Source organism: Pelodiscus sinensis, chromosome 22 (genome assembly GCF_052426305.1).
Source record: "Pelodiscus sinensis isolate ZL-2025 chromosome 22, ASM5242630v1, whole genome shotgun sequence".
Taxonomy (NCBI): domain Eukaryota; kingdom Metazoa; phylum Chordata; order Testudines; family Trionychidae; genus Pelodiscus; species Pelodiscus sinensis.
Window position 1 is genome coordinate 9,615,840 of NC_143073.1, and position 23,237 is coordinate 9,639,076.

At 54.6% G+C, this 23,237-nt stretch overlaps 1 protein-coding gene across 3 annotated transcripts in view; it reads right to left on the minus strand.

Annotated features, from left to right (window-relative positions):
* Positions 1-3,768: 3,768 nt before the first annotated feature.
* SEMA6C (semaphorin 6C) overlaps positions 3,769-23,237 on the minus strand; it is a 110,209-nt gene continuing 90,740 nt past the window's right edge. For 2 of the 3 annotated variants that reach the window (XM_075908167.2, XM_075908166.2), the window contains 3 exons: positions 23,044-23,094; positions 20,475-20,624; positions 3,769-8,097 (listed from right to left, as the gene is read on the minus strand). In XM_075908167.2, the coding sequence (XP_075764282.2) occupies positions 6,836-8,097; positions 20,475-20,624; positions 23,044-23,094 (1,463 nt within the window). In that variant the 3' untranslated portion in view covers positions 3,769-6,835. The remainder of the gene's footprint in view (positions 8,098-20,474; positions 20,625-23,043; positions 23,095-23,237) is intronic. The other variant, XM_075908168.2, reaches the window with a different exon arrangement.

Consider the following 23,237-nt stretch of genomic DNA (forward strand, 5'->3'; position numbering starts at 1 on the left):
TTTTTAAAACGTCTCTGTTCTTGGAATTAATTTCAGGTGAGATCTCTGGGGCACCATCCTTCTTGGGCAAAGTGCAGCGTATCGGCTCATACTGGGACCAGCAAATCACTCAGGCCCCCTGCTGGGGAAAACAAGGTTGGAAAGCCCAGCACGCTGCCTCTTCTGTAAACAGCGGCATCAAGACGGGGAAAGGATCCCAGCCTCAGCTTGGGTTGGGAAGTTGGAATCACCGCCCTGCACCCCATTCTGGCAGGCGGGGGTCACAATGGGGGCTTACACAATCACGGTCCCCACGCTCCAAAGAGGGAAACTGAGGCATGGCTAGCCTACGGTCACATGGCAATTTTTCAGCAAGGTCAAGCTTAGGACTCAGCTGGCCTGGCTCCTGGTCCTAGGCTTAGCCTGGCCTGATGGAGGAAAACTGCCCAGCAAGCTAACTGCCACTCCTCCCGTCTGTACAGTGGGGAATGTCTCCCTTCCCTGCCACAGCCCACTCAGCTGTCCAACCAAAGCTCCTCTGATCAGCTGTCCCCATGGCATTGACAGGCCAGCTGGTCTTGCCCAGCTAGCACCCGCCAGAGACCAGGCTGAGACCTGGCATCCTCGTTTCACGCATAGCTTTTAGACCGAACCTAGTGCGGCAGGCCTCAGAACAACCACCCACCACGGTGCCTTTGTGCTGCCAAGGCAGGGAGACGGGATGGAGGCTGACTTCCTGGTCAGCCTTGGAAAAGCATCAAGGCCTGTTCCGTTCTGCCCCTGACAAGCTGAGTGGCCTTGGCAGGCTGGGGTCACAATGGGGGCTTACACAATCATGGTCCCCACTCTCCAGAGAGGGAAACTGAGGTACGGCATGGCTGGCCTACGGTCACATGGTTATTTTTCATGTCTCTGCGCAGTGCCTCAGTTTCCCCTCCGGGCCCTATCTGTTGGGTCTAGTTAGCTTGTGGTTTCTTTGGAGCAGAGATGATCTGTCTGCACTACATCGGGCACAACCAGGCCCCAGGCTCAGCTGGGGCCAGTAGGAGCGCACCTCATGCAGCTATGAGTGAAGGGTGTGAACCCCCAAGGAGTGGGCTGGGTGCCATGGGGAGCTGAGGGTGACCCCAGGGTGGTGCTAGCAGGATGGGGTGACATTAATCACAGGGAAAATGTAGTTGAACAGCAGGGAAATCTTCCTGTCCTCGCTTACTGCAAGGTCGCCTCCTGCGATTGTAGGGGGAGCCCCATTAGCTGGGTTGCTGGTGAGGCTGGGAATAAAATCCAGATGATGAGGAACACACCTGCTCCGGTCAAAGGGGGATGGAACAGACGGTGCCTGATGAGGGCTCTTCTGCATCTTAATTCCTTTCGTTTATTCAGCTGGTCCTGCCCGGCACCTGCTCTGGGGCTGCATCTGGGAATGCAGAGATAGGGACAGATTGCCTTATGGCGGCCTGGCTGTGGGGTACACCAGCAGAAGGCATGGCCCTGGGTCTCCGATATCAGGGGCTTGGGGAGGGGTCGGTAGACAGGCCATGACCTTGAGCTGCCGTTAAGCCTTCAGAAAATGCCTATGAGCTGAGGCAGGAGAGAGCTGGAAGGGGGATGGGGTTTTTCCATTGGTGCTGCACCTTGCTCCTTATGCTTGCTCAGCCCAGATGCCTGACCATGCTCTGCTGTCTCCTCCCCAGCTGGTTGCCCCAGCCCAACCCTTCCCCTCCTCCCAGCCATGTGGCTCAGGGCCCGTGGAAAAAGGCTGAAAAGTTTTCCAGACGGAGGCGTTTGCAGCCGTCCCTCCTGGCTGGATGGGCAGAGCTGGAGGTGTCTGTCGCCCAAACACATCGCTTGTGTGTGGCTCGGACAGAAGCCAATCAGAATTTGGGGTGTGTGTGTGATGGGGTGACACCCTAGATGCCCTGTCTTCACACCCATGCTACTGCAAGGTTATTTGTCCCAAACAGACCTTGCGAGGTACCATGTGAAACCGCTAATGCACTGCTCAGTGCTGTGATTGTAAAATCTGCACCAGCGCTAGAGGGAAGGCTAGACATCCTCTCCTTGCCAGACTTTGTTTGAAACCAGACTGTCTAGCTCAGGTGTGGGCCAAAGACTATGGAGTTGCTTGTCTGGGACAATGGTGGGGCACTGTCATAAAAGGCAAACAAAGCCACCACGCTAATGAGGTAACGAATCAACTACCCCTAGCGGGGTGGAGAGCATGAAATCTTCACTGTGTCTTTCTGCCCAGAAGGAGAAAAGGAAATTCATTGGTGACCGCACGGCAGTGGTTAACTGGAGGGTAAAAGGCAGAGGGGTCAGGACCGTAAACGACACGCAGGTCAATGAAGGGACTGCAGATACTATTAGGCTATGTTTACACTGGCGTGATCTTGCGCCAGAGCTATGCAAATGAGGCTAAGCGTGGAATATCGCCGAGCCTCATTTGCATATCTAATGAGCCACCATTTTTGCAGAAGAGGCTCTTACGCAAGAAGGAGCTGTCTACACTGCCCCTTCTTGCACAAGAAAAACCCTCTTGCGCAATGCTGCTATTCCTGAAAATAATCAGCCGAACAGCATTGTGCAAGAGGGGTTTTCTTGCGCAAGGGGCAGTGTAGACAGTTCCTTCTTGCGAAAGAGCCTCTTCCGCAAAAATGGCGGCTCATCAGATATGCAAATGAGGCTTGGTGATATTCCACACTTAGCCTCATTTGCATAGCTCTGGCACAAGATTTGGAAAAGAGCTCAAGGAAGGAAGCCGTACTGGGCAAGGACCTGCAGCAGCTGGTTGATGGCTGCCTCACCATTAGCCCCAATCTAGCTCACCCTCCAACCATGTGCAGGGTGGCCCAGCCAGGCCCTGATCCCAACCCTGCCATATGTGGTAGCCCGGCCCTGTCCCAGCCCAGCTCCAGCCGTAGCCATGGCGACCGGGCCTTGATTCTACTGCAGCCATGGCTGCCTGGCCCTGATCCAGCCCTGATCGTGCTGCAGCTGTAGTGGCCTGACTCTGATCCTACCATTCCCCCAGCCCAGGTGCTGCTGCAAGGCCAGAGAGCTGGGTGTGTGTGTGTGTGTGTGTGTGAATTCTCTTGCCTCACAGTAGCCTCTTCCTTCACCTCCAATGTCTCCCAAACCCAGCCCCACCACATAGCCTGTACCCCCAGCTGGAGTCCTCATACCCTTTCACCCCAACCCTCTGCCCAAGCCCTGAGCCCTTCATCTCTGGACTCACCCCAAAGCCTGCACCCCGAGCTAAAGCCCTCACACCCTAAATCTCTGCTCCAGCTCTGAGCCCTCCCCCTTCTTGGTCTCACCCCGACCACGTGAATTTTGTTATTTGCACCCCTAAGAAGGTGGCTTGTCACCCATCCCCTACCTGTCGCACGCCACCTCCACACTGGTGCACATCACAAAGTTCATTCTACACAGGGGTGGGAAAAATTAGAGGGAACTTGCAAAGAGCTGAGTCATGCATGGACAGGTGACTTGCTCATGTGACTTCTAACTCCATTTTGGGATATACTTTTACACAACGGGATTCCCGCCACATGGCCGAGGATATATAAAGGGCCCTGGTAATTCCTCCATTTTGTCTTCAATCCTGTTTCTCCCATCTGGAGGATCTATGCTATAAACTGAAGCTTGAAACAAAGGACTGAATGACCTATCCAAACAGAGACTTGATTTATGGCAGCAAATTATTCCATCATTGCTACAAGCCTGCACCAAGAACTTGGCAGTTGGTGTATGTAATTTGATTCCTTTAACGATTTTAACGTTCACCTTTCTTTCTTTCTTTCTTTCTTTCTTTCTTTCTTGTAGATTTTAGATTCTAAAGGATTGGGTCATCAGTGTGCGTTTTGGGTAAGATTCTAAGTTAGAAATTGAATGTGGAAAACCCTTTTTATTTGGTGAGATCTGTTTTCATAACCTCTCATCTGAATGAGTGGTACTGGTGGTGCCGGAGGAAAACTGGAGGAGTGTCTAAGCTTATATGACTTCTTGCTGGCCAGTGTGGCAAACAGAAAGTGCTTCTGGGTACATCTACACAGCAGTGTAATTTAACATATTGCACATCTACACAGCAAGCCCATTATTTCGAAATAAATTCAAAATAATGGGTTTCTTACTCCGACTTTTGTAAACTTCACTGTATGAGGAGTAAGGGAAGTTGGGGGAAGAGAGCTCTATTTCGAAATAAGTGCTGGGTAGACGCGCCCAAATTTGAAATGAGCTATTTTGACTTAAGCTACGCAATTAGCGTAGCTCAAGTTGTGTAGCTTATTTCGAGTTTAGCCCTGCTGTGTAGACGTACCCTGAGTGACTGATTTGGTGACTTATAATAGAGAGCCCCCAGTCTTGGGCTGTAAGTAGCCCTGTCTCTGTCAGTTCAGGGCAAATGGCTTATTTTCAGCAGTGCCCCCCAGTATCCCCATACTACAGTGGCTCAGAACCGGCATTTAGCTCAGGTAGAAGGGCCAGCTGAGCTTGTCAGCCTTTGTACCTGGCTCCCCTGACTTAGCTGTGGTGTAGACGGGACCTCCCCCATCCCCTTAACAGGGACAGCCCAGACTTTAGTTCTCCAGCAGGTTCAGTTCTCTTTACACTTGGGTGAACTGGTGAACTGGGTTGGCTCTGGGTGCCCTGTCAGGAAGATGTAGCCTTTGCTTCACACCTAGCTCCACTCCCAGTGCCAAGGAAGACGGACCCTGCTCCCTTTGCCCCAACATGCTTTGATTTAAAATCCCTGGCTGGCTTCTGAGCTCCATGTGAATCAGGCGTGACTCCATTAGGCTGAGTCTCATTCACACCAGCATAACACTCCTTAGGCCCTGCAGGTTGGCTAAACACTGCAGAGGGGAGGGGGACTGGTTAAACGGGTTTCACTCTGATTCAGGGAAGAGGGCGGCTCCTTTCTGTTTAAATTAACCCGACTCTCTACAGACACCAGCCAAAATCAGAGCATGCACATGGCTTGGATTTCAGTTCCTATTCCCGATGAATGCTGGGCTGATCCGATCGCCCTCCAGCCTGGTACCTTGTGCAGGGCCCAGTTTCCAAGAGTCCTGTGCTCCCACTTTTCTCAGTGGAGGAAGGGGAGGATTCACCACTGTTCTCTAGGCGTTAGCTGTTGCTTCTCTATAGGCGGGGGAAGGGATGATCCATTGTTCTCAATAGTCGTTTGTGTGCGTGTGTGACTTTCCATTGTTCTCAGTGGGGGAGGGGAGGATTTGCCATTGTTCTCCAGCTGAGGGCCAGGAGTTGGCTTTTGTTCTCTATGGGCAATGGGGAAGGGACAATCCATTGTTCTGAATAGCAGTGTGTGTGTGAGTCTCCTTTGTTCTCAGTGGGGGAGGGGTGTCTCTGCTGCTCTTAGCTGGGGGAAGGGGTATCTGTTGTTCTTGGTCGGGGAGGGGTGGCTGATGCTCTTGGGGAGTGTAAGGGATGGCTGTTGTCTCAGTGGGGGAGCTAGGTGAGACCCTCATCCCAATGTGTGTGTGTGTGTGTGTGTGTGTGTGTGTGGTTCAGATGGATCAACCCACTGCCCAGTGGCGGGTGGGGGGAGTCAGATGGATCAGACCTGTACCCCAGTGGAGAATCCCCCCCCCCGCCATGCCTGTCCTGATGCACCGACTCCGACTGGTGCTCTCTGCTGGTGCCGCTCCTTGTTTCCTAACACTCCAGTGTAAAGCCCATGTGGTGGTAACTGACCCTGTCTCCCCACATCCCAAAAACGACCCAGGCTCTAGGCAATGATGAGATTATATAATTCAGGCATCAACGCAGGCTGTGTCTGTCCCGACACCGCATGTACATGGCTGCAGCACCATTGGCTTGTGCACAGTTCACTCTCCTACACGGTAGGATAAATTGGACTTCTCTTCTGCGAAGTTACGTTGAAATATATATATCTATTTATAGCTATGTACAGTATCTATACATATATTTCACAAGGCTCGAAGGGCCAGCTGTCCGAGGCTTCCCAGCCCTCTGAGATCCCACTGAGTCGTTGGCTTGGCCAGGATCCCTCTGATGTCGCCCCTTCCCCCCAAAATTGATTTTTTTTTTTGCACTGCGATGGGCGGTCCCAGGTTGGTGCTTTCACTTGCCTCGGAGGGTTCTGAAGTCGGCCTGACCGCAGAGACGGGACGCAGACAGCCTCGTTGCCACGTGAACCACGCTGGGGGTCAAACCCCTGGGAGCCGAGGCTACAACGCGGCCTTTTGTTTTAAATTAAAAAGCCGTTCAGTCTTAATAATAAATAAGACCAGAGAGAGGCAGGCTGGTGGGGGGAGGGAGGGGCGGGGTGTAAGGAGTGGGTGCTACAAGGAAGAAACTGAGGAGTGATCTCGTCCTCTTCCCCTTCCCGCCCGGCTGGTTATTGGAGTCGTTGGGAAGCAAAGTGCAGCTGGGGCATGGAGGGCTGGCGAGCTCGGTTTCCATGCCCCCTGGCACAGAGAAACCACACGCAGCAGGTGCCCTGCAACGGCACAGAAGCGTTCGTGTCTCGTGGGGCCCCACCGGCCCTGCCTCCCCGCCAGTCCCAGGAGGCTGAGCGGGAAAGGAGGCGGCCGGTTGACAGCGGGGATGTGGTGGCAGCCGGATACCTGGGGGGCACATTCTTCTCCTGGAACGGTGCCCGCCACATGTTCCTGAAGCCCCTTTGCTTGGGCGTTAGCAGGTGATGGGGGTGGGGGGTGTGTGTGTGCCAAATGCATTTTAAAAAATGCTCTTTTCAATGCAAAACTACAAATCCACTGGTCTCCGCTGCCCCACCCTGGTGCTGCAGGCGGGGGCTCCGGGGAAGCTGGCAAGGCTGGCAGCCACGCCCCCTCTAATGCTGGCAAGGTCAGTAGTTGAATTGGGTGGAGGGCTTGATGGGGGACGAGGGCATGAAGAGCGGCTTGGGGGGCACGTCGGGCTTCATGGAGGCCGATCGCTTGATGCCGCCGGTCCTGGGCAGCGAGCTCTGGTCGGCGTAGCTGGGCTGCCGCACGAGGAAGGCGCCGGGCCCTTCGAGGGGCACCTGGGTGCCCGTGGAGTGCATGCGGGTCAGGAGTGCGGGGGGCGGGGGCTGCCGGACCACCTGGCTCAAGCTATGCTGCCGGGAGATCAGCCCCCCGCCCATCGCGAGGTTCATGAGCTTCTGCGCTGAGGACAGCGAATGCCTCTGCGACGGGTGCCGGGACGGCTGCTGCTTCTCCAGGCAGGACTGCGGCGTGACGTCGGGGGGGACATCCAGCCTCCGAGGCAGGCTGTCCCTGGGGAGGGTGGAAGAGCTGTAGTAGGGGGCACTCTCCGTGTCCGGGATCTTGGGCTGCACCCTGTTGGCGAAGGATACGGCGGTGTGGGGGCTGATGGCTGGCTGGTGGCCGGGCACCCCGCTCAGCAACTTCTTCGGAGAGCCGCTAGCCTCGTGGAGGTGCTTCAGCAGCTCCTCCAAGGTGGTCACCTCCACCCCCTTGGGCAGATAGCACTGGGAATGGCGCACCAGCACCCGCTCTGCATTGGGGATCTTCTTCTCCTCCGGGTAGCCAGCCAGTGGTTGGTCATAGCCCTGCAGGCTGCTAGGCAGCACCATGGCACCGGGGAACTGGAAGACCTGGGCCCCAGAGATGGGGCCATGGAATACATGGCCTTTGCCTTGTGACTCCTTGGCGTTGTTGCAGTTCTGGTTTTTCTCCCATTGGTTCCTGATGGCCTTCATGTTTTTCATGGGGAGCTCCGGGGTGGACTCCGGCGTGGGCAGCCCAGACAGCTCGGGGTGCTCCTTCACTCCGGCCTTGGCCGTCCCGTTGTGTGGCTCCTTCTCACTGGGCAGCAGGGTGGTGTAAAGTTTTGGAGAGGATGCTTCCGTCAGCCCGTCCTTAGACTGGCTGTCCAGTAGCCCGTTCATCTTAGCCAAGCTCCGCAGGGAGAGGGGACGCTGGATTGTGTTCTCGGGGTCCTTGCTGACGTGCTTGGCCTTCTGGAACATGTGACTGCAGTAGCAGGAGACAAACAAGCCGGAAAAGAAGGCCCCCAGGACAAATGCCACAAAGACGCAGCCGATGAGGAAGGTGAAATGGACAGTCTTGGAGCTGTCTTTGCCTTCCGATTCCTGGCGCACGCCTAGAAACACACAACACAACACACACACGCACAAAAAGTGAGAATGAACAGGGAGGTTACTCTATCAATCCCTCGACATTCCTCTCAGGAATTGGCTGGGGCAGGAACATCCTTTTCATAGGCCATGTATAGACTACACTGATCTATTGGAAAAAGGTACGCAAATTGCGCTCTGCAATTTGCGTACCTTTTCCCAATTGTTTTTTTGGAAGAGGCTTTTCCGAAATTTGGCCCTTCTACACTGGGCCAAATTTCGGAAAAGCCTCCTCTTTCGGAAGAGCCCTTCTTCTTCTTGGAAGGAGGAAGACAGGGCTTCTGAAAGAGAGTGTCTGCACTTCCGCAAAAAAAAATGGAAAACCCCTGTAGTGTAGACATAGCCATAGACAGTAGCTGAGCAAAATACCCTTCTCTACCCGGCACCCATTTTGGAGGTGATGGAAACTTTAACTCCTGGCTTTTCTCTCTTGTTTTCTGTTTACAGTGAAATACGGAAAAGCCAAGGAAATCTCCAAAGCTTTGCTCCTGCTTAGCAGTTGCTGGGACTGCAGAAAGGAGAGCCCATGGCAATGACATGGAATGGAGAATGGTACTTGGGAAATGGAACTAGATGGCCAGTCAATGAAGGGGGCAATATGGAAGATTCCTACCTGAACTAACTCCTTTGGTTTTACCCGGGGTGAAATGTGGCCCAGTGGCTGCTGTCCCACATGAAAGCTAGGACGTGGGCACACTGGAGAGAGTCCAGCAGAGGGCAATGAAAATGTTTAGGGGGCTGGGGCACATGACTTATGAGAGGCTGAGGGATTTGGGCTTATTTAGTCTGCAGAAGAGTGAGGGGGGATTTGAGAGCAGCCTCCAACTACCTGAAGAGGGTTCCAAAGAGGATGGAGAGAGGCTGTTCTCAGTGGTGGCAGATGGCAGAACAAGGAGAAACGGTCTCAAGTTGCGGGGCGGGGGGGGGGGCTCTGGGTTGGAAATTAGGAAAAACTATTTCACTAGGAGGATGGTGATGCACTGGAATGAGTTGCCTAGGGTGGGGGTGGACTCTCCATCCTTGGAGGTTAGACTCATAGAACATTAGAACAGGAAGGAACCTCAAGAGGTCATAAATTCCAGTCCCCTCACAGCAGGACCAAGCACCATCTATGTCATCCCAGATAGATGTCTATATAATCTGCTCTTAAATATCTCCAGTGATGGAAATTCCACAACCGCCTCAGCTTGACCAAGCCTTGGCTGGGATGATTTAGTTGAAATTGGTCCTTCATGGAGCAGGGGGTTGGACTAGATGCCTTTTGAGGTCTCTTCCCACCCATATCTTCTATGATTCTATTAAAGCTGTGTCCACTCTTTGCAACCAGTGAGAACCTCCAAAGAAGCTCAGGGCGGGACAGGGAGAGGTTATTTCTAGCAATGGGCAAGCCAAGGCCAAGTGAAGGCCCCATTCAGGTGCAACTTCTTTAAAGTCAACAGTCTCAGAGATGTACAGAAGAAGAGATTCAGGCTGTGGGGTCACAGGAGCATCTGAAGGTGGTAGATTCAGAGGTGTTAAAAGCAGAAGGGATCATGAGGTTGCCAGATGGTTTCAGAAGAAATAAAAAAAAAAAAAAAAAAAAGGACCCCGAGAGTTGTTAAGTAAAAAAAAAAAATTGCGTGGCCCCTTTAAGAAATGTGTGGTGAGGCTTTTTGGCCCTAACAGTCTGCCACTGGCCACCCACCATCTTGCCTCCCTGTGCCAGGCCGGACAGCTCCCCTGCGGAACCCAGAAAGCACTATGGTTGCCAGCCTACCTCTGAATTGAGCCGGACAGCCCAGGATTTTCACCTCCTGGCCATTAAAAAAATCAGAAAATACTGGACATTTTAGGTGTCCGGTATTTTCTTAAATTTTTTTACCGGACAGGAGGTGAAAATACTGAACTGTCCGGGTAAATACCGGACACCTGGCAACCCTAAGGTCAAGCCACCTGGCCTCCTTTAGGACCACCGGCCAGATAATTTCACCCAGCTACCCCAGGATTAGCCAAAAACTTGCGCTTGACTAACGTTTTGGATGTTGAGCCACGTCTTGGGGGTTGCTCTGGGAATCTCTCTGGCTCACAGACAATTGCGATGGAAATCTTGGGAGAATGTGAGGGAGGTTGGACAACCCCGGCCTCTGGACAGGGCAGAAATGGTGCTGAGAGAAGCTGCAAAAGAGCAGCTGGGGGGAGCAGGAAGAGGTTCTGCTGGAGGTTGGAGTGGCAGGTCCTCACCGGTTGGACTCGTAGCTTTCCCTAACTGGAGCAACGGGGCAGTTTCCTTTGGGAAAATCCCTTGAAATTCAACCATCCCGTTAGAAGGCAGCTGCAGCTGTCTCCGCTCTTTATTCTTTTCCTCCCCTTTGCAAGCCGCAGAGGCATTACCCTAATGGCACCGTATGGAGGGAGCTGATTAATTTCAAAGCTGCGTGCTCCAAACGGAATGGAGCAGCGGAGCCCACGGCAGCCAGAAGGCAGGCGGCTGTGGAGAGCAATGAGCAGCCTAAAGCAGAGAGAGGCAGGTAAAGCAATCAGGCTGCCTGACGGCTAATTGTGAAAGCTCGCAGCAGAGAGCGCGAGGCGAAGAGAAAGGGAGAAAGACAAAGGCCAGACAGAGGAATGGAAACCAGAGAAATGAGAGAGCAGGAAATAAGGCCACGGAGAGTGGGAAAGACACTCCCCCACCCCGCTCACTCTATCAGACCATCAAGGGGGTCACCACTCGGCCTCAAGAGTACGAGGCCAAGAGAGTAAGGGACAGAAAAAGAGAAAAGAGATTTAGCTAGACAGTCGGAGGGATGTGTGGGGATGGATAGATAGATAGATTAGACAGACAGGTTGTAGTATAGGGATGGATGGATAGGATGCAGTTTAGGGAGGGATGGACAGAGTGTAGTAGGGTGTAGTACAGGGAGGGACAGATAGATAGCTAAGAACATTGCACGGGGAAGAATACACAGCTAATGCTCCCGTTTGGAAACACCCCAAGTTCTGCACCTGATCCATCACTTGCTGTAGTGAGTGGGAGTTTGGCTGCTGGCTTCCAAGGCTTTGGGTTGAGCCGCTCTGTGTAACTTGCCCGGAGCCCCGGCTCTTTGCTGATTGAGCTAACTGGGGTGGTGAAGGGAGATGGGCATGTGGGGCAGCAGGCCCCTGCAGGGTTTGACTGGGGGAGCAGCCACTGGGTCCTGGAGTCAGGAAGGAACGTTCCCTGGGGGCAGGTTTTCCCAGCGCTGCCGGATCCTTGTAGCATCCTCGGATGCAGCTGGTACCAGGCCCCGTGTGAGAGGAGACTGTAGCTAGACAGAGCTCTCTTCTGACCCATTCCGGAGGTTCCCATGGGACGGCCGTAGGGGACCGGGCTGGTGCTGAGGAGATGGCATGGGGTCGTGGGGGTCAGTGGCAGGGCGGTGCTGTTTTGCAGTGATCTCAGAGGCCACACGAGCAATACGGGTCTCTCTGAGACGGCGCAGGACACGACGAGAACCGCACAGGCCAGGCTGACGGCACAGAAGTCGCAAGCACCCTCCCCCCACTGGGGTTAGCCACCAGGGACTAATCAGACAGCGTGCAGTTAGTAATTAATTTGCGCCCTTGGGGGAACGGAAGCCACCAGGGATCTGCTCAGCCGGCCGTGGCAGTAAGCGTGTGGGTGACAGTGACAAGCAACGTGTTCCATGCAGCAGCAGTGGTGGTGCTGGGGGATCATGCCTACCTACGTGACACAGGATCGAGGGGTACCACCCCCAGTAGTCACACTCACCCAGCAGCTGCTCAGCCAACCAAGGACACAAAGAGCCCTGATCCATCTTTCTGTCTCCTAAAAAGTGCCTCCTTTGCTCCCTGGCTCTGCCTGCCAGACCACATCCCCTCTGGAGCCATCAGTGGAACCCAGGAGTCCGGACCCCCACACCAACTATGAAGCCTCCAAAAGCCAGGAAAGGAACCCAGGGGTCCTGGTTTTTATTCGCTTCCTTCCAGTGCCACGAAGAGAACGCCGAGGTCCCGACTGCCAATTCCCTACTCCTCGGAGCCCGAAATAGAACCCAGGTGTCCTGACTTTATGGCTTCTCCTCCCACGCTCTAGCAGAGTTCAGATGAACTGGGGGGGATTGCGATGCGGAGACATGTGGCCGTCTGCAATCTCCCACCGCCAGACAATTGGCATTTTATGTTATCCACAGGGGTCAGGAAAAAAGGCACCGACTTCCCATTCATGCCTTGAATTTTTCACACACGGCGCAAGCAATGAAAGAGACAGGAGGGGGCTGATTATTGTGACCGGGTACAAAACCCTCTTACTCTGTCAAAGAAAAAAAAAAAAAAAAACCCAATTTCTTTCCATAAAAAAAAGGGGGGGGGAGGGTAATATGGTATCCATGGAAACGGGCCATTTCTTTCTAGTTGGGCCGGGGGAGTTGGGCATCAGGGGGTTTTATCCAAGCAGCCAGGATGGAACGGAGACTAGAACTGGGTCAGTCCAGCATCTGCCAAAGGCAAATGTCACCCCAGAGTGAAGCCATAAAACGGCTGTCGCACCCGACCTTTGGGGAATTAAAACACCCAGCCCAGCCCCTGTTGAAATCAACCCTTCCACTGGACTGAGGCCGTAAATCTTAAAAATCCTAGAGGGGGGGGGGGGGGGGCTGGATTTCTTCTTCTTTTTAAGCTCCACCGAGCAGGAATTTGCTCCCCGGCTGGCAAAAAACACCAAAGCACAAATCACAGGTTGGAACTTACCCACATTCTGCCCCCTTGCCACAGACTTTTAACTCACTGCTACCTAGCTCTGATTCCAATGCTTTTTGTTCTGGAGGATTTTGTTTAGGTTGCTTGGTGGGCCCTCCCCCCCAGGCACTTAAAGCGGGGGAGACACAAGGGGTCGCAGTTGTTAACAGAGCCGGGCTGCTGTGGGGCACCCGCTAAGCGCTCCCACCACAGAGGCTGTCCCCAGACAATGACAGCTCGCCTCCACTCTTTCCTCCGCTCTCCCTCCCATTCCCGCTGCAGGCTGCTCACTTTACAAAAGCCGAGCCCTGCCAGGCCTTTAAAGAAAAGGCAGCATATGCCTTTAACCCGCTGCATTTCCTTGTGGGGAGCGAGGGGCAGGCCTGCGGACGCAGGGACCCTCTTCAGTTTTGTGTTTCAAATGGGAACTCGACCAGTGATCCCGGAAATCCACGTCTGTGCAGAACAAATCTGGTCTTCAGCCAAAGGTCAAGGGAATTCGTGCTTTCAAATCCCCTCCAAGGCTGATTCTCCCCTTTGGCTGTTTGGAACTCCAGCCCCGCAGCTGGGCGAGCACCATTTACGAGCAAAAGTTGCTTTTTTAGAAGTGTTGCCTCTCTGCAGCCCACTGGGACCGGTAAACCCCCTCGCCATAGAAGGAGCCAGATCTTCAGCTGATGTAAATGCTCCACTAGACCCGACAGCATGGACAGCCGGTAATGCAGGCAAGGGAAGACACGGCATTCCAAAACTGCCTACATGTCCCGGCTGGATAGGAGGACTAGAGCTGTGGTGTAGCAGCCCTGACTTCCCCAGCTGCCAAGGAGGGCTGGGGCCATGGTGCAGCAGTCCGGTTTCCTCGCATCAGCCTGGGGAGGGCTGGTGCTGGAGTCGGGCAGCAGCACTGCAGCCCGGGCCCTCCAGGCGGCCAGGAAGGATTGGGCTGGGGGTGGGCGGGGCTTGGCTCCAGGGGCGGGGCCTTAGCTGGAAGGGGCGGGGCTGGGGCTGGGGCTTGCCTTCCCCAGATGGGTCTTCACCTGGCACCCAGGGTCCACAGCACTACATAATCAGAGGCCCAGGCCCATCAATGCTAATGGAGTGACACCCATTCACACTAGGGATGTAAAAAAAGGAATACAAATATTCACCATGTAACACGGTTAACCGCTCCCGGGGCTCCCAGCTGCTGAGGCTCCCAGGCCCAGAGTTTAACCGTCAACGATAACCCAAAAGCTGATGCTCATCAGTTAACTGGTTAAACTCTTACCTCCCTAATTCACACCCTGACCCGCTGCCATGTCCAGCCTAGGGAGAGGGGTGGGGGAATTCTCTGATTACCTTAGACACGCCTGGCTTTCCATGACTGCGGTATGGGGTGCCCCGGCTTGGCCCTGGAACCTGCCATTTCCAGCTGATTTATTTCCCAGGCAGGTCCTTTTGCTTGCATGTGGGAGCGCTGCCGCGAACCCTGTCCCAGTGCAGCTAACGGGAGAGCAGGAACGGAGTCACTGGAGCCATGTGGCTGTGCAGGGATATGTGGAGAGCCAGTGGAGCTGGCATCTCAGAATAGGACATTACAATCCCCACATTGGCGCCAGGCTAATGTCTAAGCTCACGGTTCCTTGAACCCTCCAACAAACTCCACGTTGCAGTGAGGAGTAGGGGAGGGGGGCAGGTAAAGGCTCTGGGCACCGGCATTTATCAGAAGGGCGATGGCAGAACTCGGCTCCTGTCTCTTTCCTTGGAGCAGAGCAGTGAGTGATCCTGGGCAATGAAAGCAAAGGGGTGGAAAGTGCTGCAGATGGAAAGTCGCTGGCTTATCCGTGGGTAGGGGCTGGCACAGGCTGCAGGCAGCTGGGCCACTGAATGCTGGGGTCCCCTGCAGTGTCCCCTGTAAGCGGAGCGCTTGGGTGGCCACCTAGGAGAGATTCAGGTGCCACCCAGCAGATCAGCAGAGCGCCCACAGCTGGCGGCCTGTGTTTCTACTGGTGGTGCACTTCTGCACATGCCTTGGTGCACAGAACAAAACTGATTCCACCCATGGATAGAAAAAATTAGAGGGAACATTGGTCCCCTCCAGGGATTGTCGGCTCTGCAGGGCTGGGGAGGCTGGTGCCTGAAGGGGAGACATCCAAAGCAAAGAGTCTGGTGGATGCAAGGGAGGATGCTGATACGAGCATCCCAGGGAGCTGCAATATTGTAGCTGAGGATAAACCCTTGAGGTTGTGATGGCCCTTGAGGCACGTTCAGCTGGTGTCAGGGGGTTAATTTCCCTCTGCAGGCCGAACCCTAAGCTGCATAGTTACCTTCTACCCTCCCCCTGCATGTTCTCTTCTCCATCCCAGCTTGGTCTGCGTGGCTGTTAAACAACGGCTGTGTTCCACCGCAGAAGTGGCCGCCTGTTGGTAATGAGGGACTGAGCCTTGCATAAACAGCTGCTGTGTTCCACCCCAGAGGTGGCTGCATGTTCGTGGTGTGTGAATGAGCCCTCCATAAACAGCTACTGCGTTCCACCCCAGAGGTGGCTGCATGTTCGTGGTGTGTGAATGAGCCCTCCATAAACAGCTGCTGCGTTCCACCCCAGAGGTGGCTGCATGTTTGTGGTGCGTGAATGAGCCCTCCATAAACAGCTGCTGCGTTCCACCCCAGAGGTGGCTGCACGCTTGGGAGGGCTGAAGAGACGAGCTCTGTGGAAGTCACTCTCAAAGGCTTTGAGAGGTTTTGGTTATTAATAACACTGAGCTCTGCTCAGTCTCCCAGGAATGGCACCAAACACCCTACTCCTTTTGCTGCGGAAGGCCCTTGGGTGGGGGACATGCCCTGTGCTGGAGAAGGCTCACCAAGAGCTGCTCTTCACCAGGCTTTGGGAGCTGGGACAGCAATTGGTCCTGGACTGACTCCTCGTTAGATGGCCACATCAGCGACATTACACTGGAGCGCCCCCTTCAGAGACCCCTCCCAGCTGATTTAACGGGAGGGAGCCGACACCATGCCCCCACAGAACTCCCCCCACTGCTGTAGCCCTGCCAGGCCCTGCTCCCAGGAGTTCAGCGCCTGCAAGGGAGCGAGGTACCGGGGCGAAGGGTGTCACAGTCAGTTCTCCACTCGGCCAAGGGTATACCCCTAGCATGGATTTTCCTCCCTTGATGGCCGGGGAAGCTAAGGAGCAGAGGGAGGCAGAGCCCAAGCTACACAGAGTCAGGGCTCGTTCACATGGTAACGCTATCCCGGTGTCAGGCCCAGCGATGGTGCTGCACTGTAGTGTGGACACTTCCTACAGCAGCAGACGGGGTATCCCCGTTGCTATAGGAACACAGCCTCACAGAGTGGCAGCAGCTAGCCGACTGACACATCTTTCCATCAAACTAGCTGTGTCTAGGCCGGGCACAGCCAAGAAGCTGAGGGCTGTGAATTTTTCACACCCTTGAAGGATCAGGTCTATCGGCCTGCATTTTACGTGTAAACCAGGTATGAATTCAAACTGCACTAGCCATACTGGTATAACCCCGGTGAGATGCCTTATCCCAATATGAGGGGCATAAATGATATATGCAAAATCTAAAAGAGATACAGGATTCTCACAGTGGTAATATTGGTATTTCTCTAGTGGTTTAAATTTTTCTCTTCTACTAGTATAAGACAAGCCGTTCACAGCAAGTGGGAAGAGAATCCAGGTGTCCTGGCACTCTGCCCCCTGCTCTAATCATTAGACCACACTCCCTCCCCAGAACCAAGACTAGATGCCAGGAGTCCCAATTCCCGTGCCAATCACTAGAGACCACTGCCTCCCTGCAAGCTGGGAATAGACCTCAGAACTCCTGACTAGTGTTCCCTTTATTTTTTTCCATCCACATGCAGAACACATTTTGCTATGTGCACCAAGGCATATGCAGATGTGCACCACCAGGAGAAACTCCTGCTGCCAGCAGCTGTGGGCACTCTGCTAATCAGCAGGGTTGCATTTGAATCTCTCCTGGGTGGCTGCCCAAGCGCTCAGCTGATAAGAAACACTACTCCCAACTAGCATTTCTCTACTCCAACCACTAGGGCACACTCCCTTCCCAGAGCCAACATACCCTGCATCCCAGGCCTGTGCACTAACCATTAGACTACAACCCCACCACAGACTTTCATTATTGCTGAAGAAACCCAGCCCGTGCAAGAGAATGTGTTTGTCCCCAGGCAGCATATATGAGGTGTGTGTGATGAACTGGGGTTTTTTTTTGGGGGGGGGGGTCCCCTTGAAGTCACTCCCTCTGATCCTTCAGTCCCCTGCCGGGTTAGTGGCACCACTCAGGACTCAGAGCTGCCAGCAATCTCTGGCCCTTCTCCCTGCTCATCCCGGGGCCAGTGCTGGCTGGGTAAAGCCAGACAAATCTTTCATCTGCGGGAGGGATCATCTGGCTGCTTTTCGGGGCCCATTTGAGCATCGCTCGGTGTCTAGCCGCTCACTCCCGAGTGCTCGCTGCAATTTGAGGGCTATTTTCTCGCCTTCTCTCCTGCCAGGAGCTGCGCCGTCTCACTGCCTGGTTTTGTTTCAATAGCATGTGGGGCGGCGGGGGTGTGTGTTTTTTTTTAAAAGCACATGTTAGTTCCAATGCTCCAGCCGGCTTGGCTCTCACAAGCTGCTTCGGCTCTGGCCTTTCGTGCGTCTCCCAGGGGAAAGGCGCCCGTCTCTCCCCTCGCCAAAGAGCTGGGCATGAGTTCTGCGTGGGGCAGATGGGGTGGACTGGCAGCGCCGAAGCCTGTCACAGCACAAGCCGCAGGGTGTGGGGGGGAGAGGGAGTGGATCCACCTCCTTCAAGTCAGGACTCTTAGCGTCTGCGTTGGGTTAGTGGTTAGAGCAGTCGGGACGCCCAGGAGCTGAGGGACGGGGGAGACGCAGCCCAATGCCTAGAGGAGGGTGGGGGACTGGATTGGACTGGAGAGGGGCTGCCCGTTTTCACCAGCTGCGGATCTGTCTCCAGCAGGCAGGACACCAGGGTAGATGGGTGTGCAGCACGGGCACTGCACAGATTTCCTATTCTAACCACGCCCCCAATCCGGTGCCCAGAACAGAACTCAGGAGTCCTGACTCATGCTGGGCCTGGCTCCGCCATCGATTCCCTCTGGGACCCTGGGCCAGACATGGCTTCTCTTTGGAGTGTGGTTTTCCCATCTGTAAAACCAGGATAATGACACCGGCTATCAGGGCCGGCTCACAACATTTTGGCATCTGATGTGGGGAGCTCAAATGACACCCCCATTCCTCCTCGCTTGGGCCAAAACTTTGAAAGGTCTTGATTCTCTGGGTCCTCGTGGCGCCCCGCCCCTCCCAGTCTGGCACCTGAGGCAGCCGCCTCAGTTCACCTCATGGTAAGGCCAGCTCTGCCGGCTGTGCTGCGTCTGGCCCGTGGAGGAGATGAGTTAAGGACGAGCCTCGTTTCCTTTCCTCAAACTTTTGCACATACCCCCCCCCCCATGCCCTTCTGTGCATCTGCTTTGCAAACACAGCCCCCCTGTACACGTCTCTCGTAGCTAAGAACATAACATAAGAACGGCCGTACTGGGTCAGACCAAAGGTCCATCTAGCCCAGTATCCTGTCTGCCGACAATGGCCAATGCCAGGTGCCCCAGAGGGGGTGGACCGAAGACAATGATCAAGCGATTTGTCTCCTGCCATCCTTCTCCAGCCTCTGACAAACAGAGGCCAGGGGCACCACTCCTTACCCCTTGGCGAATAGCCTTTTATGGACCTAATCTCCATGAACTTATCTAGCTCTTTTTTAAACTCTGTTATAGTCCTAGTCTTCACAGCCTCCTCTGGCAAGGAGTTCCACAGGTGGACTGTGCGCAGTGTGAAGAAGAACTTTCATTTATTAGTTTTAAATCGGCTACCCATTAATTTCATTTGGTGGCCTCTAGTTCTTATTTTATGGGAACAAGTAAATAACTTTTTTTTATTCACCCTCTCCACACTACTCATGATTCTTCTATAGACCTCTCTCATATCTCCCCTCAGTCTCCTCTATTCTAAACTGTAAAGTCCCAGTCTCTTTAGCCTCTCCTCATATGGGACCCGCTACATGCACACAACCCCCTTTCATGTGCCTCACACATACAAAGACCCCTGTGCATGCCTCCCATAGGCACACATACAGAAGGTGCATCTATGCTGCACCCAGAGCTCAAAATAAGCTACGCAATTTGAGCTACACAAATTGCATAGCTTATTTTGAGTCAATTTTGAAATAGCTTATTTTGTCATTTGGCGTTGTCTGCACAGCACCAAATTTCGAAATAACCCGCTGTTCTGAAACTCTCCTTACTCCTCGTGGAATGAAGTTTACAGGGATGTCGGAATAGCGAGCCCGTTATATTTTGAAATAATGGGCTTGCTGTGAAGACGCAGGAGAGCTATGTCGGGATACTGCCGGTATTCTGAAATAGTGCTGCAGTGTAGTCGTAGCCAAAGCGCCCTGTGCACATACCTCACACAAAGCCCCCTCTGCACATACCCCACACACACATGCAGCCCCTGTGCACACACCTCACAATCACAGCACCCTGTACACCCTCCTTTTCCCCCCGTAGTCACATGAACAAAGACTGCTGTGCATGCACCTCACATACACAGAGCCCCCTGCGTGCACGCACACCTACGGTCTCCTGTGAACACAAGTTTCTCTCTCTCGCATGCAGAGCACTGCAGCCAAGTGAAATTTCTCTCCCATCCCACGACAACATTCAGGATTTCAGAACTACCCCTACTTGGCCTGGGGCCAAACCCGGGCCCTTTGCTATTCTCCACAAAAACCCAGCCAGCGAGAGCCAGGGGTGTCCCCTGGGATACAAGACACCTAAGTTCACAGCTGGGACTTGACTGTAGATCTCCGCAGGCCAAGTGACGGTGGTGTGGTGGGTAGTTCACTCTCTCTTTAGATCAGTGTTTCTTAAACTTTTTAAGACCAAGGAACACCAAACAATAATTAATTTTTTTATGAGGAACACCAAGGATTTTTTTTGTTGAACAGGGGGAAAAAAAAAAAAGGTTGGGGGAGAGGAGGGGGAGTTATTGAGAAAAAAAAAGTCACCTGCCCCTTTAAGGGCAGCCATTTTGAACTCTGTTGTTCTCCGCGGCACACCTCCAACTGCCTTGTATGCCTCCGAACACAGTTTAAGAAACACTGCTTTAGATATTTCTCTCTCCTGGCAAGTGAAATCCCTGCCTGGCCCAGAGAACACACTGTACAAACGTGCAAAAGGCTTCCGTTGCCAATGAAAAACCTGCTGCGTCACCTAATCTCTACCGCAGTCCAGCATCGCCCCCACTGTTCACCACCCCCTCTGCAGTAGTCAGTTCCAGGACACTGGCCTAGATGGGCCCTAGGTCTGGCCCCACATCTCTCTGATCTGCACACCCCTCTCCAATCCTGTCCCTCTCCTTGCTCAGCAGGGAAGCTGCCCTGGTGCTCGCCCCCAACCATATGCCACAGAAAAGAGAGAGAACTGGTTATTCTCCGCTAGAAAACCGGTGCCATGCTCCCGCGGGTTAACCCTCGCTCTGAGGAACGGCAGCACAGGCTCTGTTAATGGTGTCGGTGCCAGCCTGTCGTGCAGCTCCACGTAGTGCAGGCAGATGGCCTCTTACCCTGGGTGTTTACAGCCGCGCGTAAAGTGGAGCGCGGGTCCCCAGCGCCAGGGGCGGGGCGGGCGTCTTGGGCCATGCCCACTTGGGAACGGCCTGTGGGCACCAGGAAGGGCGCGGCACTTGTGGTGGGGCCAGCGGGTCGGACTTGCCCTGTGTTACCGGCGACAAAGAAAAACGTCAGGGGATGCAATGGGCTAATGACGGCAACACGAACCTCCTCCCCTGTGGGATCCGGGCAGAGTCCTCCCACAACCTGCTGGGGGCTGGATCACCTCCCTCCACCTACTCCATTTCCACCATTGACTCCCAGCTCCTGCACCAGGGGCCAAAGGCCCAGAGCACACGGGGCAGGCCAACACCCCCTGCAGAATGGTACAGTGCTCCCTCCCAGATCCAACCCAGTGGAGGCTGCATCAGGAGCCCTGCAGACCAATGCTGGCTCTACACAGAGCTTGCCCCACACCCTGCCCCCTGCCCATGGACCTGGGCCCCGCCTTTGGAAGAGCCCCTCGAGGGAGCGGGAAGGAGTTCACATGCTGGGCTTCATTTAGTCCTGGCCCCACCGATCACTGCAGGGTGGGTCTAGGTGCAGAAGAAGCCCTGCCTGTGATACAGCCCAGCAGGCTCCATCCAGCGCCCTCCGTGCCCGAACATTTCAAATCTTGGGCCCAGAGTCTCAACGGTGCCTAATTCCCTTTGGATTTGAACCTAGGGAAGTTCTTGACCCAGGCACATCCGCCCCCTTGGGGCTTTAGAAGAGGGGCTGCTGCAAAGGTGAAGGGGCATGACACCGCCCTAATGGCATCACAGGGATTGACCAGTCAGGAATGCCCAGAGGTGCCATTGCCTGGGCAAGCTCCTAAAACAAGGGAATGAATCCAGCTGCTATTTGTGCCCCCTACTGGCTGCTCGAGAACAGCGACTATGCACGTTTCTGCCGGCTCCGGCTTTCTCGCCGAGACCCAGCCCTGCTGAGGACAGGTCAGGTACTGGGTGCCTGGGGGCTACGAGGAACTCTGCTACCGCCCACAGAACCAAGTCCTAGGCTGCTGGATTAACAGCACGACCTTAGGGGTGAGGGCCGTCATCGTGGGGCCTGACTCGAGCCATGTGGCACGGATGGTGAGGGATCTGTGGGGCTCCCAACCTCTCTCCAGAGCCATGGTGATTGTTGGCTCTGTCACTACCCTGACAGGGAGGGACACGGGATGTTCTGAGTGATGACGGGCAGAGATGGCGGGAGGGGTGAGGAGAGGTGACTGGGTTAGCAACAGTAGCTATGGGACACGGTTAGTGCCAATGTGAATGGGGATGGGCGGGTGACGCAAGCGCCGGCACCTACGGAGGGCACCCTCTGCTCTCTCTCCAAGAGCTCAGCTCATGGGAGTGGAGACTTCCCTCCTTGGCACCCCGACTGCTCCCCATACCAACTCTCACTGACTGGTGAGATCTTTGTCTGGACGTGGTTGGGCCTTGTGGGAGCCATCTTCGGACACCAGGCTTCATCAGGCCCTGACTCCCAAAACAGTGGACACCAGGCCTTTTCTTGAGGGAGCCTATTGCTGTCCTAGCAGGATGGGGGCAATTCTTGGAAGGCTTTACCCTTACCTCACAGGAAGCAATGGTGATACTGTAGACAAGGGGATCCTGGACACTGGCACAATGCTAACACTCTGGGAGGGTCAAGGGATTGCCAACATGGCGCCCTCATGGAGCAATCCAACATGGCGTCACTAAGGGGCATCCCAACATGGCATCCCAACGAGGTGTCCCAACATGGCCTCACCATGAGGTGTCCCAACATGGTGTTCCAACATGGGCTCACCATGAGGTGTCCCAACATGGCGTCCCAACATGGCCTCCCCATGAGGTGTCCCAATATGGTGTCGCAACATGGCCTCCCCATGAGGTGTCCCAATATGGTGTCGCAACATGGCCTCCCCATGTGTCCCAACATGGCCTCCTCATGTGTCCCAACATGGCGTCCCAACATGGCCTCCCCATGAGGTGTCCCAATATGGTGTCGCAACATGGCCTCCTCATGTGTCCCAACATGGCGTCCCAACATGGCCTTCCCATGAGGTGTCCCAACATGGCGTTGCAACGGTGTTGCAACATGGCATCGCCATGAGGTCTCCCAACACCATGAGGACGTCCCAGTGAGGTGTCCTAATGTGACTTCCCAACATCTCCCCACGGTATCCCAGTGAGTCCTTGGTGCGGGGGCGGGGCATGTCAGTATGGCATCCTAACATGGCATCTGCATGGGCTGTCTCACTGTCCTGTCCCCACAGGCAGTCCCAATAGAGTGTCTCAGCTTGGTGAGCCCATGGTATGTCCCAGTGGAACTGGGACAAGCCCGCTGTGTTGCCAAGGGTGTAACCCACCCTCAAACTCTGCCCAGCTCCTGGGTGGGGGTGACAGCAGAACCGTGACAGGCCGTAAACCATGTAGAGCTCCTCCATCCCTGGGGCTTTGAGGGGAGACATCATAGAGGGTTGGGGGTGAGGGATTTTGGGAACAGCAGGATTGGAAGGGGTGAAAGCGAGAGGGGGAGCAGGCCACTGACCATACGATGAGTCGCTGGCACCGTTGCGATCCCCTGTGGAGGTCACGACATCTACGGAAAGGAGAAGAGAGAAGGAGCTAAGCTCTCAGCGATGAACAAAGCGGGGAGGGGGGCAGGAATGGGGAGATGACAGCGCAGCTGGGGGGGATATCAGGGTGCAAAACTACAGGGCAAAGAAGGAGGGTTCAGGGATT